We start from the raw sequence: 20811 nt of genomic DNA on the forward strand, positions 1-20811 counted from the left end.
AATTATTGCAAGAGTGAATATAAATAAGAATAAGAGATATTGTATATCTATATTTTCTTTTCTTTCTATATTTTACCGCGTTTTATAGCTAAGCTCGACCATCAATCTCCCCTCCCCCGTTTCACTTCTCTCTGTTACTCCTCAAGTCATCTGTCCCTTTCTTTACTCTTGTACGTGTTAGACATTTTAGAGGTATTTAAGGATAACACAATGAAAAAACGAAACGATATTAAAAAAAAAGATATATTCTTTTTTTACGGCAACAATACATCGTCTTACAGCAATAAATAGGCGCTTTATCTTATAAATACGGAAATATGCATGCGACAAAAAAAAAATTGACGAATATTGAAGGTACATTTTCTGAATGAAAAGCTTTGTAAATGTGTGAATAGAAATATCCGTCATTGTTCTCATTTTAAATGGCCAATTGGAGAAAGGAAAATTATGTTGCCAACTTTTTTGCTAACTCAGTGTTTGAAATGTAAAGAAGAACTTTAATGGAATAATCTCATATCTATGTATCTCATATAGAGATCAAGTGTTTGCCTCAGGAAATGGGTTCCCTTAATTTCTGAGAACTTTGACTGAAGTAAAATGAAACAAAGTTACTATTCATTCCACCCTAAAAGAAAACAAAACTACAGCTTTATTTCAAAACTTTTATTGAAAAAAATCGATTCAGGGAACTTTATTATGTAGTAGAGCTGACATCCATTCAATGTAGCCGCATTCAGCCTTAATCATCACCTTGAGACAGGTCCGGAACTGAGAACATGCCTTTTCCACAAGCGCCGGCAAGTGCCTGACAAATACTGACCAAATGACAGTGATTAGGCTGGCTTTGATGTTGTGGGAGGTTATGTCGGTGATATTCTCAGTATATGACTGAATGAAGTAGTTCAGCGGGTTTAGGTTGGCGGGGGAGGGAGCCAGTGAGAGAAGGATACAAAGTCGTAGCACTTCTTCTGGAGATTGCTCAACCCTTGCCTCACAATTACATGTGCAACTGCCCCTACAGGGGGTATCCTTTGTCTTTCGAGAGTAAACGGAGGCATCACATGGAGATCACCACTTATCAAGGCTCGAAAAGCTCTCGAGGATAGGAGTTAATCAGTGTACAGTAATTATTGAGACAACAGCATATTAATAGTGACGGAAATGGAATAAAAATGGATTATTTAAGGAGGGGTGGCTCAACAAGAACTTGTTTACATTGGATTTGAAGATGGCCATATTGTAGTCAGCCGATAAGCAGACCAGTGGAACAGAGTTCTAGGAAAGAAGCTTTGTTCTTGGAATTTGCCTTTAGATTTAAGCACAGATATAGAATGGAGGAAACTGTTGATGGTTGTTGCAGTTAGACAAGTGTTTTTTGTGAAAGTTTGGCAAAGAGGGCCAACAAGCACTTGCCATGAAAATAATGATAGAACAGAGACAAGCTCACAACGACTCTTTTGTAAGAAAGGGTTAGAGTTAAGGAAAGAGGTTGCAGGAAAGCAAAAAGGGCATCACCTACTTCGTTTCAAAGCCGGTTTTGAACTTTGTCAAGGCAGGATAGGATGCTCTGAGGAGCTTCCACTTAGACATGGCAACAGTACTCCTTTTTAGGATGTATCTGGCTCTTATACAGGCAGCAAATTGTGTCGGGAGTGGTAAAATGACGTAATTATTTTTCCAGCAACCTTAGCAACAGATTTGATGTAAGTCTTCTATTTCAGGTCAGGAATAAAGGTCAGACTCAGAGGTTTGTCAAAACAGGGAGCCTCTTTAAGGTGAGAGCTATTCATATCAATTAGGATCAAATGGGGGTCAGAGCATTTATGGTGAAAAAAATAAACGCTTGGTTTCGAATGCGTCAAAATTAACCAGTCACTTTTTACACGATTGCACCACATGCTTAATGTTTGAGGAGAGAAATTCAGAGAAATCTTGGTTGTCGTTGGCCTACCATGTCACCATTGCCATTTGTGTATATGTCGACAAATGAACTGAGAATTTGATTTGGGAGATCGATGATAAAGTGGATAGATCTATGAGGCATGCCAACATATGCTTTGAGCTTGAGACGTTTACCCATTGAAACTACTTGTATAAAAGAGAAAAAAGATTCGATAGTTGAGAAGACATTTCTAGATTTTCCATAACTGGAAATCTTGTGAAGTAGAACTTTATATCAAACCTTATCAAATGCCTTTGATATGTCAAGATTTATTGCTCTTGAGAGGAAACCCCTGTCGATAGATTCACTGATCCTATATGAAATTGCAGTCAGTACATCAGTTGTAGATCTTGCCAGATGGAAACCATATTGCTTGTCACTAGGTAGGTTGTTTTTGCTGAGGTGGTTGACAATGTCTCTATTTGATACGGATTCAAGCAACTTACTCATGACACAAAAAACTAATTGGTCTGAGATGCAGAAGACCAATTTTCACTATCAACCAGTCCATCATCGATTATCAATACACTGTTTGATGAAGAGGGATATTTAGGGTTCTGTTATACTTTGTTTTTATCTTTATTGAGACAACCGAGTAATCAGAAGATTCTAGCAGAGACAGAACTGAGGGTGAGCACGATTGATAGATTTGGGTGCTTGTAGAAAGAAAGACGTCTGAGCTCCAATCTCTTGTCCCCCCTCGCCAATCTTTCACGAGAAACACCCGTCTGGCTGAAACTACTGTCAATAATTTTCCCCACTCTTTATCTGTGCCTAAATCCAAACGTAGATTCCATGAGCAGAGCTTCTTTCTCAGAAATGCACGATTGTGGAACTCTTTTCCGTCCACCTGTTTCTCACCTGACTACAACTTGGATGTCTTCAAATCCAACATAAACAAATTCCTATCTCATTAATTACTGTACACGCAATAACTCTTATCCCTGAGTGGCCTCCGGGCCTTGATAAGTGGTGATCCCCATGTAAAAAAAAAAGAAAAAAAAAAGACAGCAAGATCAAGCAAGGGAGGTAAATTATGAAACAAGGAAGATGTTTTTTATTAAACTGTTAGGTGAAAGCACAGAATAGCTACAGAACACCCTCCCCCCCCCCTGTAAAGAATGACTTTATGAATAAGGGCGTTATTATTTCAGCACGGTACAATAAGTACATAAATACCAATTTAGTTAAACAACAAACAGCAAAGACAGTACTTTAATAAAATTTATTAAAATTTGAATAATTTCCGGTTCTGGTTTTTCTAAATTTATATCAAAACTATTATATTTTTTTTAATAAAAATTAATTTAATTAATACCGAATAATAAGCAAAAACTGAAAGTAATCTAAAATATGCTTTCTAAAATAAGCAATCTGAGTTATGTCCCCTGTTTCTGCAATCTATTTTAAAAATCTATCTGTGTCTTTTATTTGTACAAATACCTAGATTTGTTATCTGTTTTCACACAGAAAAAAAAAATCCGGTGACTGTTATAATGTTCTCTTAACATAAAGTGTTCGTGTTTCATAACGTGTTTCTAAAATGACGAGAGTTAGTTGCCCTTGTAGAACAACCTCTTCTCACATTAGCGAGCAAAAAGTGTCTAAAGATAAAACAAATATGGCAGCCTCCTGTTTAAGCGTGGTGAAACGTTCGCTGTTTACTAAGGCATTTGTTTCGCACAGGTTATTAATTCAGTCCGGTAAGTTTTAGGAGGATAGAAAATGTTTTCATTTAGATATCGACTGCTTTATAGTTCCTCCCTAATATGTATATACATATATAAGCACGAAAATCCAGGATTGAATCAGAAATGCTATGTCCTTATGCGTCCAGCCGATAACATAATTACGTTTTTTATTTTGTTTTGTTTACAATCTACAAAATTAAATTTTTGTGATGGGTACTTAATGATATACTCAGCATTGATTGGATGGGAAGAGGTGTATGTATAATGACATCTATTTAAATAAATTTCGTGCTTATTTACAATCGCACTTTAATAATAATAATAATAATAACAACGGTGCTTATGCATTTAATGTTACCGTGCTATTTTTAAAAATCGTATTTTCCACTTAAATTCGAGTTTTACGATATCTTTTTTTTATTATTAAATTGTTCGGTGAAAATCCAAAATAGTCACAAAACTCCTTCCCCTCCCCATGTCAAGAATGGCTCTCTAAATAATAACGTTATTGTTTTAGCACGGCAGTGCATAAGTTTTTAAAAAATACAGAAAAAAAATAGTCGTCACGGAACGAACATGTCATATTCCAAAAAATCATTGATCAATTTTTTTAATTAAGTAAATCAAATTTTACGATTTTTAACGATTAATAATTTTTGGCTGCCATCCGTAAATATCTATAGTCGAATTGAGTAGTCTGCCTTTAAATTAAAAAAATAAATAAATAAATAAATACGGCAGCTGACGACTCTACAGTTTCGCTGGTCATAAAATTTGATTTTCTTATTAAAAAGTACTTGATCAATTTATGTGATATTTGGAATATAACACATTCGTTCCGTTACGGATACATTCATCGTAAAGATGTGTGTGTGTGTGTGTGTGTGTGTGTTTTCTGTATGTTTTAAGTCGAATTCTAAATAAGAACACTAAATTTTGATAAATGTATAGCCCTTAGCAGCACCAGCACTCCCTTGGTGTTTCCCGGATGGGGGGTCAACGAGGATCTGTTTACTCTTGTTCCAAGCCCAGAACCTCTTGTTAACTTTTTGTGATTTTGAGTGTTTTTAACTAGTTAATAGAACAAAGGGAGGATTAAAAAAACAAATGTACAACAAAAATGAACCCAAAACAAACAAAAGTATCAGAACGAAAGAAAAAGACCACTGATAATCGCTCAAAAATTGAGAATTAAACAAAATACTGGTAGAAACATACCCAATAAATGTCAACAACTGTGCGAAAAATGAGTTCCGCAAGTATTTTGTTTACTTTTCGATTTTTGAGCGATTATGGTCCTCCTACAACACTTATGGCAGCAATGTTTGTTTGTTTGTTTTTTTAACTAGGCTCTTTGTTTTAAACTAAAAAAACGCTTTAAAATCTGTTAAAACTTGTAACTTATCTTTATATGTTAAAGATAAGTTACAAGAAGAGTAACTTATCTTGCCTTTTATTTACTTTTGGACACCCTTTTTTATTCTGTTAACTACAGTTAAAATACCCGAAATTTCTATAATTTTCAAGTTATAAAATAAAGTGAAATGTATTTTCTTTTTATGAATGTCAAATGCGATAATTCTTACTTGCCAAGTAATGTAATTTCACAAAAAATTTTTTGTTTTTTTTTTGGGGGGGGGGATTTATCTTCATTTTCTAGTTATTAATACGAAAGCTGTGCAACAGGCATTTAGCAGTATAAACAACAAAACAAAATCGTGGTCAAATATATCATAAATAAATGTTACCAAAGGCAAGATAACTTACTCTTCTGCCTACCTGGATAAACTATTGTGTTTTAACTTATTTTTAAGTGTTTATTTACTTTGACACACACGTAGTGCCAAGTCTTATGTTAGAACAAGACAAAAAATAGTTGGTAAGAGGCGGTCATCTGGGGAGTCTCAAGAATCGCTCAAAAATCGAAAATTAAACAAAATACTGATAGAAACTCACCCAATAAATGCCACAGGGAAAGATGCTCAAATTACCCATATTTTTAACTGAATAATAATTTAAAAAGAAAAAGAAGAATTTGTAGATTTATTTCATATAATCTACTGTTTAAGGGACTATTTTTTTTTTTTTTTATATCAATGGTAAAAAAAAAAAAAATGTTTTACAAAACTCAATTTTCTTTTTATGTAAACAAAAGAAATCTGTATTATGTGGTTGTTATATTCACAACGTTTTAGCTGTTGTAGCCTCCAATATTTTTTTAGGTAAATTTTTTTAAAACCTGGAACTCTCTGTTGAACTCGGGGGACCTGTGTGGAATTTCAAACTAAACTATTTAATCCACTACATAGATTATTCTCATTTCGTCAGACGTGGCTAGGCAGAAGTGTTAATTAAAATCTATGTTAGTATTGTGAAACCGAAACTTATCTGCATCATGGACTCTTCCCGTCCTATATTACAATGTGAGATAACCGCTTACCCTTTATCTTATCTTTGTAACCTTTTTTGTTAATATATCTTCTTTATACCTAATCCATGTTCTGTGTTTTCCTTCCGTGGTCCCAACCTTGAGTCCACATCAGTTAGTCTTAATTATTATCACCTTTAGTAAGGATTGAACCTTCCAACTCCAGAAGATTGTCACTTAAAACTGATTGTTAACCAATGCTTTAAATAGGATAAAACATTCATAACGATGAGAAGGAAGAAAATCAGAAGTTACATATGAAAATAAAAACCAGATGAGAATCATAGTCCAAATATTATAAATTCTCTCAATCCTCATCTAAAAAATTCCAAATCATTTCTATTTTGATTTATAATGCGACAATGTGATTCTTCACTAGTGACAGACATTCTTTTGGTTTTTTTAATCTCATTGTAATACAACTTCCTATTCCAGTTTCTAGACCATAAGATGGCAAATCTAATTTCTAAAAAAATTCGAACATTCATAATTTGGTGTTTAATTGCAATATCAATATAAATCTGGGACCATTGTTTTGGAAGAGGTTTTTTTTTTTATCCTTTATGGGAAGGGCTTCAGACAAGGTTTGAAGCCACTTGATGTAAAGTGATGTAACGAGAGTGAAAGATGATTGTCTCAAAGATAAGAGATACCCATTAATCTTAATCTTGAAAAGACTAAGAGGAGGAAAACAGTCAACTGGAAGAAGCTGCATCATAATAAAGTATCAAAACAGCAAATTGATGGAGATCACTAGACCAATGAGTCAAACAAGCTGGAACAAAAGAAGCAGGGAATAGATCAATTTCAAAGAACATGCCATAATAGCATTTATAGAAAAAGCTGAGACTAGCAACATCACGTCTGTGAGAGGGAAGTTGCAGAGAAGAAGAAAGGATGAGGCCAAACGAACACGTTTCTGCACTAAGAACCTTCAAATTGGATGAAGGTTCATCAGCCGAAATATGATTTGTGTACATTAAAAGTTGTTAGGTATAATGAAAACAGCATTTTGGGTTTTAAATTAGTTATTAATATGATGCTTTAACAAAACTCTAGCAACCCTCCTCATGTCGACTTTTTTGTTTATTGCAGCTGTGAAATAAATAAAGGTTTTACTCTTAAATACAAACTTTTTTTTCATTTTGACTTCCCCTTTCTCTTTAGCAGAAGTCATGTCAGTGTATACCAAGGAAGAGTTCTTTCTGATTAATGTTATGTAATAGTTTCCAGTTCCCTTTTCATTAAGAATTTAAAACATTAATTGGTCTTTTTCTTCAGATTTTTTTTTTTTAAATAAAATACTTTAGATGTGAAATATTTTAGATGTTTATTTTATATTACAAATACTCTCTTGAATTGAGATTCAGGATTTTTCTCTTTTTTTTTTTTAAGACAAATTTAATTAGTAAGGAAAATTAAGGAAAATTTTCATAATCATCTGCAAAAGTTTTTGTTTTTTGTTTTTCAAGCATTTTTGAATTAAAAGCCATGTTTAATTTCAGAAGAGTTTATGATGGGTAGTTAATCTGTATAAGTCCTAAACACGAGAAAGAGTTTTCTGTGAGTAACTAATCTGTAAAAATCCTAGAGATGAAAAAGAGTTTTCGGTGCGTAGCTGATCTGTATAAGTCTTGAACTTTAAAATTTTGCAGCCAAAGAGCAAAGATTTTTCCCATGTGGACACAAAAAATTATGTGCAGGATTTCTAAAAGACCCAATATTTTTATGGAACGATTTCAGTTTCTGGTTGGTTTCTAGCAGACTGTGGCTCCATTTGATTGGTCAGTTCCTATCACCAGTATCTATAAGTAGAACCTTCCAATTTTCTTTGCTCATATCCTCTTATTGTATCAAAAATATTGCATAAGCATATTCTTTATTGGATACATTTTTTTCATGATGTGTAAAAAAAAAAAACATTTTAAAGTAAAGTCTATTTTTCTATGTAAAGTTTTAAAATATATTTTCTTATATAAAACTATTCTGAAAAGAAACATTTCAAAGTAAAGATATATTTTTATTCCAAGATAATTTATAAAAACGAATCATTTCAAAGTATAGACTATTTTTATGTAAACTTTTCAAATACATTTTTTATTACATAAAACCATTGTGAAAATAATACTTCAAAATAAAGACGAAAATAATATACTTTGTTTATAACATATTTTATCAAGAATAAGACCATTTCATAAAAAGAGGCATTTCAAAGTAAAGACTACTAGTTATGTAAAGATTTAAAATTAAACAATAATCAGAAGGCACTGCTTGTTAGTATACACCAACATGACTTCCACTAAACAGAAAGGAAGCAAAAATGAAATAAATTTAACTGGTTTTACAGACGAAAATGTAAATATTTGCAAAACATGTATTATTCATTTAATAGTAGACTAGCGGGACCTGTGGAAATTCCACAGCAGACTCATTCATAAGTAATATATTGATGTTGGCATTCTGTAGATGTTCAGCGTTAATGGAGACGCTCTGATATTATTGTAGCTTTTTTGTCAAAACTGCAAAAGTATTTATTTAAGCTAGCAGGGACGCCCAGCATAGCTTGATCGTAAAGTACGCTTAAATATGATATTTTAATTCTTGCAGATTTTATATATATTATTATAGTTAATATTCTATCGATTTCTATATATTATAAAGTTGCGATTTCAAAAATAAAAAAAATATATATCCATATAACTTGGGTGCATTAGCTTGAATTGAAACTGAAACCAAATATACATATATATATATATATATATATATATATATATATATATATATATATATATATATATATAACTTGAGTTCCTTCAGCTATAATGGAAACCGAAACCAAAACTTATGAAAAATTCTTGGTAAAATTATTTCTAAAAAAATAAATGACTTGAGTGGCATCAACTATAATCGAAACCAAAACTTATAAAGAATTCTTGGTAAACTTATTTATTACAAGAAATGGAAGTCCATAACAATTAAATGATTCGGATGTAAGCATGACACAAAAACTAATAAATAACACACACGCTATTGTATTAATATATAGATGAATTCATTTTCTTCTGTTTTTTCCTTACCAGGTGCATCTGCAACATATTTTCTGCAGCGACATTGTTCTAACGCAATAAATTATGACAGCAGTAGCAGCAACGACAGCAGTCAATCTATTGACCATAATTATCACGCAACTCACTTTACATATGATAACAAAATCGACGAACGTACAATCGTCAGTGATGAATTTGTGGAAAGAGGAATTGGACGCACATTTGGTAAGTCAGTTACACAAATTTAAAAGAAAAAACATCTTTTACATAATATGCGGAAATCGCCATTGACATCATTTGGCAGGAACAATGTGAGCATTTCACATTTATACGAGTTGATTTGGTATTTTAATAATTGTTCCAGTAATTTTTAGATTTTTTTTTTTTGCCTGTATTTGAGGCCCTGATTTGGGAGCATAGAGTTGCGATAAATTAAAAATGCTGAAAACAAAGCTTTAAGACAAGAAGATAAGACCACGTTAGTTTAAATATATTCTCAATTTTTTCAAGAAAATTATATTAAACTAGCAGAAGTACCCGTCGTTGACTGGGTTCAAAAACAGCCTACAGAAAATAGACTCTGATTTATGAAAGTATGATAGGTTATGAAAAGGAAGGGTTGTAAAGAGATAGCTTCGAATTTGGGGGTATCAAATCCAAAGCAAAATATGATGAAAGTAAAAATAAAATAGATAAACTCCATAATTTATTATACCATACCTGTTCACACTGAAACACTTATCACAATATTCTGTGGATTAAAAAACCTTGTTAAACTTTGTGACATATTTCCATTCTATGGAGGTCAGGCGCGAACGAACACCCCATAATTTTATTATACCATATTTCTTTATTATACCATATTTCTTCAAACTGAAACATAATTATCAAAGTACACTTACGCAGATAAATATGAAAAGTCTTTATTAAAGCTGGTGCTTATTTCCATTCTATGGAGGCCAGGCGCGAACGCAGACCCCACAATTTTATTATACCATCCCTATTTAAGTTAAAACATACTTATCAAAGTATTATTATGTACATCTATATCAAAAACATTTAATTTTTAAACTTTTTATTTCCATACTTTGTGGACCAGGCATGTACGCAGACCCCACAATTTTAATGAATCATCATTATGCCAGATCAAACATACCCATTCCTGTGTCTCGATACATCTTCTATCATTAAACAACACATTGTGGATGCATTTTCAGCAGCCTCCTAACTCTCACTTCTATTTTATCCCTCAGTCCTTGTTTACAATGAGTGATGTTTCTGACAAAACAAGGCCGATAGCCATTAGTCGCGTGCTCTCATGTAATGAATGAATGCGTGAATGTAGGATTGACACGAAATTCTTAAAGATAAACTAAAATGACCAAAAAATGGGCTGAAATGATTTAAATAAATAGAAAGTAAATGACTTAGAATGACTTTAATGAACCTAAGGATGAATTGAATGACCTTAAGAATGACTTGAATGCTTAAAAAATAACTGGAATCTTTCAAAAACAACTTGAATGATCTGGAGAATGACTTGAATGGCTTTGAGACTGACTGGTTGGGAAGTGGGTGATCATTTTACATTAAATTAATACAGAAAAGTGATCCCCCAGTTTATATCACAATAAGTACAGCATGTAGTAAGAACAGATACTACACTTTGAGATATTAAATTTTTTATTCACAGGAAAAAAAATACAGTTGGGAAAATCTTGGCCAAAAGGCCAAGAAAAGCTTAAAAAGCTAAGAACAGCATCTATTAACAACAGACCTTTGATCTTAACCAAAAAGGCCAAGCACAAAAGTGTTACGGACAGACGACGGAGTGACTTATAGAGTCACTTGCATGCAACTAAAAATGAGTGATGTTTTTGAAAAAGACTGCTGACCTAGTATACTAGGTCAGCAGTCTTTTTCCTGAGCAGTTAAGATGTTCTTATTTTTCTCTTTCTATTCCTATTGTTATGGCTATGTCACTAATAAGGGTGCTGGAGGTAAACTTTTATATTGGTTGATATTATCTACCTTGTAGTAAGTGACCCGAACGTTAGATTAACCCCCAAGAAGGCTATCCTATTAGCAGGTGTAAGTACTTGGATTACTGTATTGCTATTTGATGAATGGATTGTAAACCATGCAGTAGCTTCTGGTGGGGCCTCTCGATGCTATATTAATGAGAAATGTTATGACTTTTCCTCTTCTGCAAAAGTCATTTTCTGTTTCTCTTTCTCCTTTTTTTCCCCCTCTCTGCCCTGCTAACAACTCTGCCGACTTCTTCCACATGTCACCATATTCAAACATGAAAAGTCTCAAGAAACAATACAAGATTAAATCTAAAACTCCAATTTCTAAAATAGACCCCCACTACCAAGTATCCTTCTTCAACATCAGGGGGATACGTACCAACCTTCCAGAGATTGAAATCCAATTATAGGAAACCAAACCTGACCTTTGTGTAACTGGCATTGAACTGACTGTTTCCCTAGATGAGTTTGCAATATTCAAACTTGACATCAAAGTCTGCCCCCCCCCCCAAAGATTGTCATGGAATATGTGCCTACATGAGGGATGGCTTTCCATGTGGTAGGGACATCTCCAGAGAAGATCCTAAATTGCTCTATACATGCTTCTGTGTAGCACTTACTCACAGCACCACGTTCATATTTGCTCTCTATTTCCTCCACAACAGCGGAGTTACTATCATTAAAAGTATTTCTGAGAAAATTGACCACATCCTGTCTGCTCATTCCTCGGCTGTGGAGACAATGTTAAAAGGCTATCCCACTCAAACAAGACAGATGATGAGATGGGGGGGGGGGTCATGATTTCTCGATTGCTTATGAACTAACACAGATTGTTCATGAACCCACCCATATGCCCAACACTGACATGTAATCTGCAAGTCTCTACACCTTTTTCTTTCAACTTGCCCAGAACTGTGCTCATCCTCCATTCTGTCTCCACTTGGATCTTCTGACAACTCGATTATCTCAATTAGGATAAAAACAAAATATAATAAGTCTTCAGATGTACCTCTCCACCATGCAGTATATTGATACTCTATGGCTTACTGGGATAGCTTTTGAGCATTTATATCAGATATATCTCTGTGTTCCATGTTTAAAAAGAATGTGTCCTCTATAGTATCAGACCTGACTGAATGGTTAACTGTCAGTATAGACCACTTCATACCTTCCAAGAAATTCCAGCAAAAATCTAACAACCAGCTGTAGTTCACTCCAGAATGTGCCGTTGCCATTGAGCAGAGAAACTACTATTTCCATTGCTTTCAACAAAATAGATGTTCTGGAACTAAAGCTGCCTTTAGGACTACCAGCAACCACTGCAAAAGAGTTATCAAGAACACAAGAGAGTCATATGCTCAATCCATCAAGGGTAAAGTAGCTGAGCAGTGGCTTGGTTCCCATGAGCTTTGGCAAATAACAAACAGGGTCCTGAACAGAGGGGTGTCTTCTATCCCAACCATCATTAATGGACCTGAGAGATTTTTTTCAGCATTCAACAAAACCAAACTCTTTGCTAAGATCTTTGCAGCAAATTCTACGCTTTTCGATCAGGGATGCTTACTTCTGTATTTCTTCCTGTGACTGAAAACATGCTATACAATATACAAATATCTGTGTGTTTGGAAGTTATAAATTATAAATCTTTGGTTGTTATTAATTTTTACAAGTTAGAAATTATTTGAAATTCAGGTATTCTAATATTTTTGCATATTTTCATAGCAAATCATCCTAAATCATATTTAGATGTAAAAAAAAATTATTTTTTTTTTCAATCTTTACCCCAAACAAGGCAAGTGCCATTTTGAAGTAGGGGGCTACTATCGGGGACAATTTGCGGGGGCATTATGAAGGGAGATGAGTAGAAAGATTAGTTTAATTCACTCAAGAACATTTTTTAAAAAAATATTTATAATTTTGTTTATGTTTTTCAGCAAAAAATTAGTACTTGACTGTTTTTTGGAAAAATTATAAATTGAAACTTCTACTAAAAATTATAGAAAAAGTATGATATTATTTTGTTTTTAATACGATAAAATTCTCAGTTTTATCTTTGTGGAAAAAAACAAAATTTGTTCAGAAGTATTGGATTTTAATAGATTTTAATTAGTTTTTTTTAAACAAAGACATCACATTGATTTTTCTCAATGTTTTGGACATGTCTGTATTTTGCCCAAGTATTTTTCTTGTGAACTAAATTTCAATATCATGTTTCTAAATTTTTGGATTATTCAAATTACTGTTGTGTTATTTGCACGAATTTTCAGCTGATGTAACCTCCAACTTTCTTCAAATATATTTTTTTTACTTGAGTCACCACTCACCATGAATTTAAGTTGGTAGTGTAGTAATCGTTAATGGTGTAAATTGGGTTGAATTTGATTATTTATGGGAACAGCTCAACAAGAATTTGTTTACATTGGATTTGAAGGCTATCATGTTGTATTCAATCGGGAAACAAGCCAGCAAAAAAATGTTCCCATGTTTGATAGTGTATGGCATAAAGATCTACTTCACAAAATTTCAAGCTGGAAATGTCTTTTCAATTATTAAATCATTTCTCTCTGTTAGATTCATAAGAGTAGTGGTTGATGGGCAGAAATCAGAAGCTCACAGTATTAATGCTGGAATCCCTCAGGGGTGATCTCCCAAATCACATTCTAAGATCATTTGTAGACATTTATGCTGATGACACTACCATCTATGGCAACACTTCAAAGGCCGTAAACGACCAAGTTCTATCTGATTCCCTCAGAGATCCATCCTGGGCCCTATTTTCTTCCTGATTTACATCAATGATCTCCCAAATCATATTCTGATCATTTGTAGATGTTTATGCTGACAACACTACCATCTATGGCAACACTTCAAAGACCATAAACGACTAAGTTCTCTCTGATTCTCTATTCTCTGATCTTGATCACATGGTGCAATGGGGAAAGAGGTGGCTAGTTACTTTTAATGCATCTAAAACCAAGCTTCTATCTTTCCATCATCAATGCTCTGATCTCTGTCTGGCATCAATTGAAATAAATGGCTCTCGTCTTGGGAAGTCTCTATGTTTTGACAAACTTCTGAGTCTGACCTTTACTCTTGATCTGAGATGAAACACGCACATCAAATCTGCTGGAAAAATGGTGGAATCATTTTACTCACTGCTGATGTAATTCCCTACCTGTATAAGAGCCAAGTACATCCAAGGATAGAGTATTGTTGCCATATCTAGCACTTATCTCTTCCTTGACAGAGTTCAAAATAGACTTTGTAGCCAAGTGGAGATGCCCTTTTCTCTTTCCTACAACCTCTTTCCCACAGAAGAGACGTTGGGAGCCTGTCTTTGCTTTATCTTTATTTTCATCGCAAGTGCTCATCTGAGCTCCAGTCTATGGTTCTCCTTGGCCTGACTTTCATGGAAAACACTCATCTATCTGAAACCACTATCAATAATTTCCTCAACTCTTTATCTGTGCCTATACCTAAACATAGATTCCATGAACAAAGCTTCTTTCTTAGAACTGCACACCTGTGGAACTCAGTTCCGTTTTCCTATTTTCCAACTGACGTCTTCAAGTGCAATGTGAACAAGCTCTTGATGAGCCATCCCCTTAAGTAATCTAATTTACCAAATTTTCATTACTAATGATTACTTTGACATTTTCCCATTGACTACTGTACTCTCATTAACTCTAATCCTCGAGTGGGACAGAAGTTGAACCTTTGAGAAGCTCAAGACTGATTGGTTCAGGCATAAAACTTACCTTCCAGCTTGCCCAATAGACGCCATCTCTCAAACAAGCTGAGCACATGACTAAATAGATAAAAAGCTTAAACCAAGACATCTTGATCTCTTCCTTTCCTAACCCCAGACTGACAACACACATCTCTCTTGGAGACAACAAAGCCCGCCTGAGCCTATTGGCCCAGATTGATGAAGAGACAAAGAATCCATTGCAACATTAACGAACACGCAGGCACACAATCTTTAACCCTTCTTCAACTTTCTTTCTAATATATAAATAAACAATGAACACTGTTAACAACTTTTGAGGAAATGTAATTTGAGTAGAGAAGTTTTGATCACGATTTTAGGTTCATATAATGCGTGGCCCTTGATTATAAAACTCTGACCTTTTTGATATCTCAGCTAAAGAATTCCTCCATTCTACAAGGACTTTAAAAATTCACGAACATTCTATTCCTTCTATTGCTGCAATCCTCTATTCCTAAACACATATTAAATATCTCTTTTGTGAATGTATGCCTCTTAACTCTTTATGTATATTGTTTTTTTTTTTCGTGTAACATGCCTCATTTTTCTCCCATTCTAAACACCCCAAAGCAAAACTCCAAAATGTAACCCTCCGAACTGGTAATTACTTAAGATGGTGACTCCCTAACTGAGGACTTTGCCATAAATGTATAAATTATTATTTCTATATATAGATGTTTATTATCATGTTTGTGGTATGTGCTAAAGAAACCTCCCACCCCCATCAGCCAGTGTTTATGAAATTATTTCACCTTCATGAATATTGTTTTTCTCTTTTCTTACCAAAGAGATATTTGAAGTTTCCAAGACAATGCTGGACATCATCTTGGAGATCATATAACAATAATGTACCTTGTCACTGAGGAGTAGATGCTATGTAGATAAGCGACATTCTTTAAGTCGATATAGATTTTTTTTTTCATGATAAAATTAAAAAAAAAGTTGTTCTGGGGATCGATTTTATTATTATCACTTTTTGTGTTTTGTTATTTTTATCTTTCATTGAATTTGCTTTTATTTTTCTTCATTTGTATATATATATATTTTTTGTTGTTCTTTTTAGTGCGCATTTAACGTTTCCAAGTTTTTTTGTTTGTTTTCCCTCCATAGTCTATGTACAAAAGTAAGCATATCAGTCATTTTTGTATGATTCACCTCATGTCGTCCATCTTTGTTTCTACTGCTGAGACATTTGATGGAGAAAAGATAGGCCAAAGGGGGTAGCCATTATTTTTTCTACAAATATCTTTTTCTCCTTTTTTCTCCATTGTTCGTCATCAACCATTCTCTCCAAATTCTGCAAAGTACAATCTATCATGTCCCCCAAAATATGTTAACACACCGTCTTCTTTCTGGTTTACCGCTTTTTCCACACCAATCCACCGTTCCTACTAGACAAAGATTTTTTGTTTTTACGAAGATGTCACCATTTATTAAAGCCTAAAGTCCACTCAAGGATAAGGGTTCAATGAGTGTCGGGTGAACAATGAGGCAACACTTTGATGATTGATAGTGATAATTGGCCAGAATCTCATTATTTAAAAGGGCATCTCTTAAATTTATATTGGACTTGAAAACTACCATGTTGTAGTCAACTGGGAAGTACCCCAGCAGTATTGTGTTCCACAGAGGGCAGTTCTAGGAAAGAAACTTTGCTCATGGAAGTTTTGTTTAGTTTTAGAGGGAGAGAGAGAGAAACTTGACAACGGTTGTAGCTAGACAGTTTTTGTTGTGAATGTTTTACAAGGAGGGGGTGGAATAGAAATTGAAACTCAGTGGAGCATCTGCTATGAAAATAATGATAGAGTAGAGACAGACTAGCGATGTCTCTTCTGTGAAAAAAAAAAGTTGTAGGGAAGTGAGAAAGGCATCATCCACTAGATTTCGAAGCCACTTTTGTACTATATTAAGCTAAGAGAACTTTCAAAATGCTGTGATCTCTTAATATGGTGTATTATATCCTTAAACTTATGAGTAATCGCCACAATCTGCAAGAAAGTTATTAAAATGTACATCATCAAATACAATCTAGAAGAGATAAAATTCACAAAACTAATAATTTGATTGGCCACACCCTTTCTTCTCTGCATCCTCTCTTTCACAGACGTGATGTTGCTAATCTCAATCTTTTCTACTAATACTATTATTGTATGTGTTGTTCAGAATTAACTGATACATTCTCTGCTTCCTTTGTTCCGGCTCGCTTGATTTGTTTGACTAGTGATCTCCATCAATTTGCTGCTTTGACGCCTCATTGTAATACAGCTTCTTATTTCAGTCACTTATTTCCAAGAACTGCAATCTTGTAGAACTCTCTTCCTGCTGACTGTTTTCCTCCTACCTACAGCCTTGGTCTTTTCAAGATTAAAGCTACTTCTCTCCTTGCAATAATCATCTTTTGTTTAACAAAATCATTATTTGGGAGTGAAATGTACATTTATATTATTTGATATTATCAAGACATATCTACATCTTTTAATGTTATCATTGAAAGGAAAGTCACTCTGATTTTCTTTGCAAAGTTATTTCCCTTATGCTGCCTCAAGATTTGTATGTGTGTATGTCCAGAAAGAGAAGTGGGCTGGGCAGATAAAATAAAAGTGGGAAAGGAGGCAAACAAGGGAAGGAAAAATCAAGAGGGATATAAAGTTTTGTTATACTTTTATCCAAGGCAACACCAATCTTTAGAGATTACAATTTTCTAATCACATTTTGGCTATCTTGCAATATGCTACTTCCTAGCGTCATAAGAGAGACTTGTTCTCCCATCTGGACTATCTGACGTTTCCTCTGCAACTCCCTTTTCTCAACTAACTAACTTGCTTGTATATATTAAAACTAATCCTTTGTACTTACATCATTTGACTACACAAACACCTAACAGGTGACTTCCCAGTCACATTTTCTCTGGCCAAATTTATTGTTTATGTATTTAACATTCGGTTATTGTTCCTAAGATCTCCACCACATTCCAAAACTTATAAATATTATTTGTCCGTCTAAAACACAATCTAAGTTTTATACCAATAATCATAATGTTCTTTCATAATAATAACTTCTTTAAATAATCATCTTATTTTTAATAATAATAGTCAATCTTACAATCGACTATTGGCAAGGCACCCCAGCATTTTTCGGGAGGCTAATACATAACAAAATGACACTAATGAATTATTACAACACCACATTTTTTTTTTTTTTTTTTACTCACATTCACCCGTAACATAGCATATCACCACTTGGACATAAGGGGCTATTATTTGGGACTATACCTAGGATAGATTAACAAGATGTTAGTTTACATTACATTTAAACTTCTGCATATCAGTACAGTCAGGTAAGTAGGTAGCAGGAAGGGGGATTCCAAAGTCTAGCTGTTTGAGGGAAGAAGTAGAAAGCTGATGAGCAACTTCCAACATAAAAGGGTTACTTCTCACTTCAAGTCGTATATATCATCTATATAAATAAAACAGATGTATGTCTGGCTGTCTCGCTCTTTGTGTAAATATTTAACCGACAAACTCCTAAACTACTGATCACATAACACTGAAATTAACAGGAAATAGCAATCATACACTAAGGATGGTTTATAGCAAATAAAATTTTAGTTTGAATGGACGAATAACGTGTACACAAATTAACAAATTGAAATGTAAAATGTTCATTTCAATTTGTCAGCATATTTTTATTAGTTTGTGCATGCGTAAAACTAATCATAGCTAAAGTGGTTTAATTTGAAAATTTTCATATCTGTCTAGAGTGCTAAATAAAAACCCACGGCTGGAGCACTAAATGTTTTGGTTTCGATTCTAGCGGATGGCACCCAAGTCATTTTTTTTTTTTTAATCTTTTAAAATCAGTACTATTAACTAAGTACAATATAATATTCAATAGGGAATTGATTCTGTTATAATAAATACGAAATCTGCATGAATTAAAATATATTTTACCCATATTTTATGACCAAGAAAGATCAAGCACCCCAACCCTCACCTCCACAAGTATCGGATAAGACCTAATATTATCAATATATACAAGGTGCCTTAAATAAGTTTCCAGACTTTTTTCGTATGCGCATTTTTATTGGCGTTACACACATGAAACTCTAGTCTCCTTTGAAGTAATTTCCTCCGGCTGCAATGCACTTGCACCATTCTGACAATTTCTGGAAAGCCCTATGGAAGTCCTCCTGTGTGAGCGTGTCAATGACCCATATCACAGCCTCTTTCATCTCAATTGTCTCATAACGACAGCCTCTAAGGTATTCCTTGAGCTTAGGGAATAATCAAAAGTCACAGGAAGCAAGGTCTGAACTATAGGGAGGGTGAGGAACTGTCTTGATGTCCATCTTAGTCAAATAGTCTGATCTTCTCTGAACATCCTTGGGACAAATTTTGCACAAAATTTTTGCATCTTCAGTTCCTCATGAATACAGTTCCCACACTAACATCAAACAGTGCACTTATTGTCTCTATAGACACACCACAATCCTTATTCATGAAATTCTTTATTTGGTTAATCAACTCTGATGTTCTCACTTCCTTACTCCTCACACACCTCTCGTCATCCCTCACAGACTTTCCACCTTTTTTGAATCTCTTATGCCATTCAAAAAATAATGCTCGATTCATGTAAAATGGTCCAAAAGCAGTCTGAAGTATTTCATACGTTTTTCTGGCATTTTTCCAAATTTAAAACAGAATTTTATTGTATATCGTTCTTCTAAAGTTTCCTCACGTCCAGATTGCATTTTTTGAATTCACCATCTGTGACAATCAGGCTTTAGTAGGTTGTATTCCAATTCCTGCTGTAGTTGTTCATTTGAACCTGAAATCATAAAAATTGATCAGGCATCTTATAATATGTATAGCAATAACATATTGAATTTTCAAGAGTCCATGACAATTTCAAATGCCTGTACAAAAAAAGTGTGGAAACTTATTGAAGGCACCTCATATGTACCGCTAGTAATGCTTTATGATCTCGGGTGTGTTAAATGTACATACGAAATGATAGAAAAACTCACTCAAAATAACAGAATGAGAAGAATGTGTGGAATGAAATGAACAGATCATAATAGAATAAATGATCGTTTTGTAAAGAACAAAACTTGCAATGGAAAATGTTACGATTGTACAAAAGTAGAAAAGTGTGAGCAAAATTATGTCTAGAAGGAATGGTGAAAGAGTGCAGAAAAAAAGAAGTACCTCACAAAGAAGATAACCTGATACATTAAGTTCTCTGCACTTTCAGATCAATCGATCAATTCGAGTGAAAGACAGGACAGTTAGGATATGATAAATTGTATTATTATATATAGAGAAAACGTTTGATGCTATGTTAAATGGATAGACAGAAGAATGGAATAAAGTTTCATAATAACATAATGAGAGCAAGGTGTAGAATTAAGTTAACCGATTGTATTAGAATAAACAATCTATATTGTATTTCTTTTAGTTTGTCTGTCTGTCCACTTTTTTCTTGGAAACTATTGTGCCAATCTGGCTGAAATTTTATATGAACCTTTGTTTTCATAAGGTGCAGCAAACTGAGTATTACGGTATCCATTTGATGCACAGCTAGGGATTAAGAGGAATTAGTATTTAATGTAAAAATGAGCATAAAATGTCATAATATTCAACCATCAATTTCAAATAAAGCATTCATTCATAGTGAACGGGCTATAATTTTGTCCATTTTTAACGTACTAAAAATTCTATTCTTTTTTAATAGAAATGAAATTCGCATCTGCATATTCTTTTATAGTTAAATGGAAAGTTTTAGGACTATACAGACATAGAAAAAAAACTCGTTGCAAGCAAGTTATGTCTAGAAGGAATGATAGAAGGTTGCAAAGAAAGAGATAAACCACTAGGATGGCGTCATAATGTATATTGGAAACAG

At 33.7% G+C, this 20811-nt stretch overlaps 1 protein-coding gene across 1 annotated transcript in view; it reads left to right on the plus strand.

The window, feature by feature from the left end:
* The first annotated feature begins 3496 nt into the window (after positions 1–3496).
* Positions 3497–20811, plus strand: part of LOC145292451 (GTPase Era, mitochondrial-like) — a 251142-nt gene continuing 233827 nt past the window's right edge. The window contains exons 1-2 of the mRNA XM_080138727.1: positions 3497–3645; positions 9142–9333. Of these exons, the coding sequence (XP_079994853.1) occupies positions 3564–3645; positions 9142–9333 (274 nt within the window). The 5' untranslated portion in view covers positions 3497–3563. The remainder of the gene's footprint in view (positions 3646–9141; positions 9334–20811) is intronic.

Source organism: Euprymna scolopes, chromosome 2, assembly GCF_053919585.1.
Source record: "Euprymna scolopes isolate OS-2025 chromosome 2, ASM5391958v1, whole genome shotgun sequence".
Lineage (NCBI taxonomy): Eukaryota > Metazoa > Mollusca > Cephalopoda > Sepiida > Sepiolidae > Euprymna > Euprymna scolopes.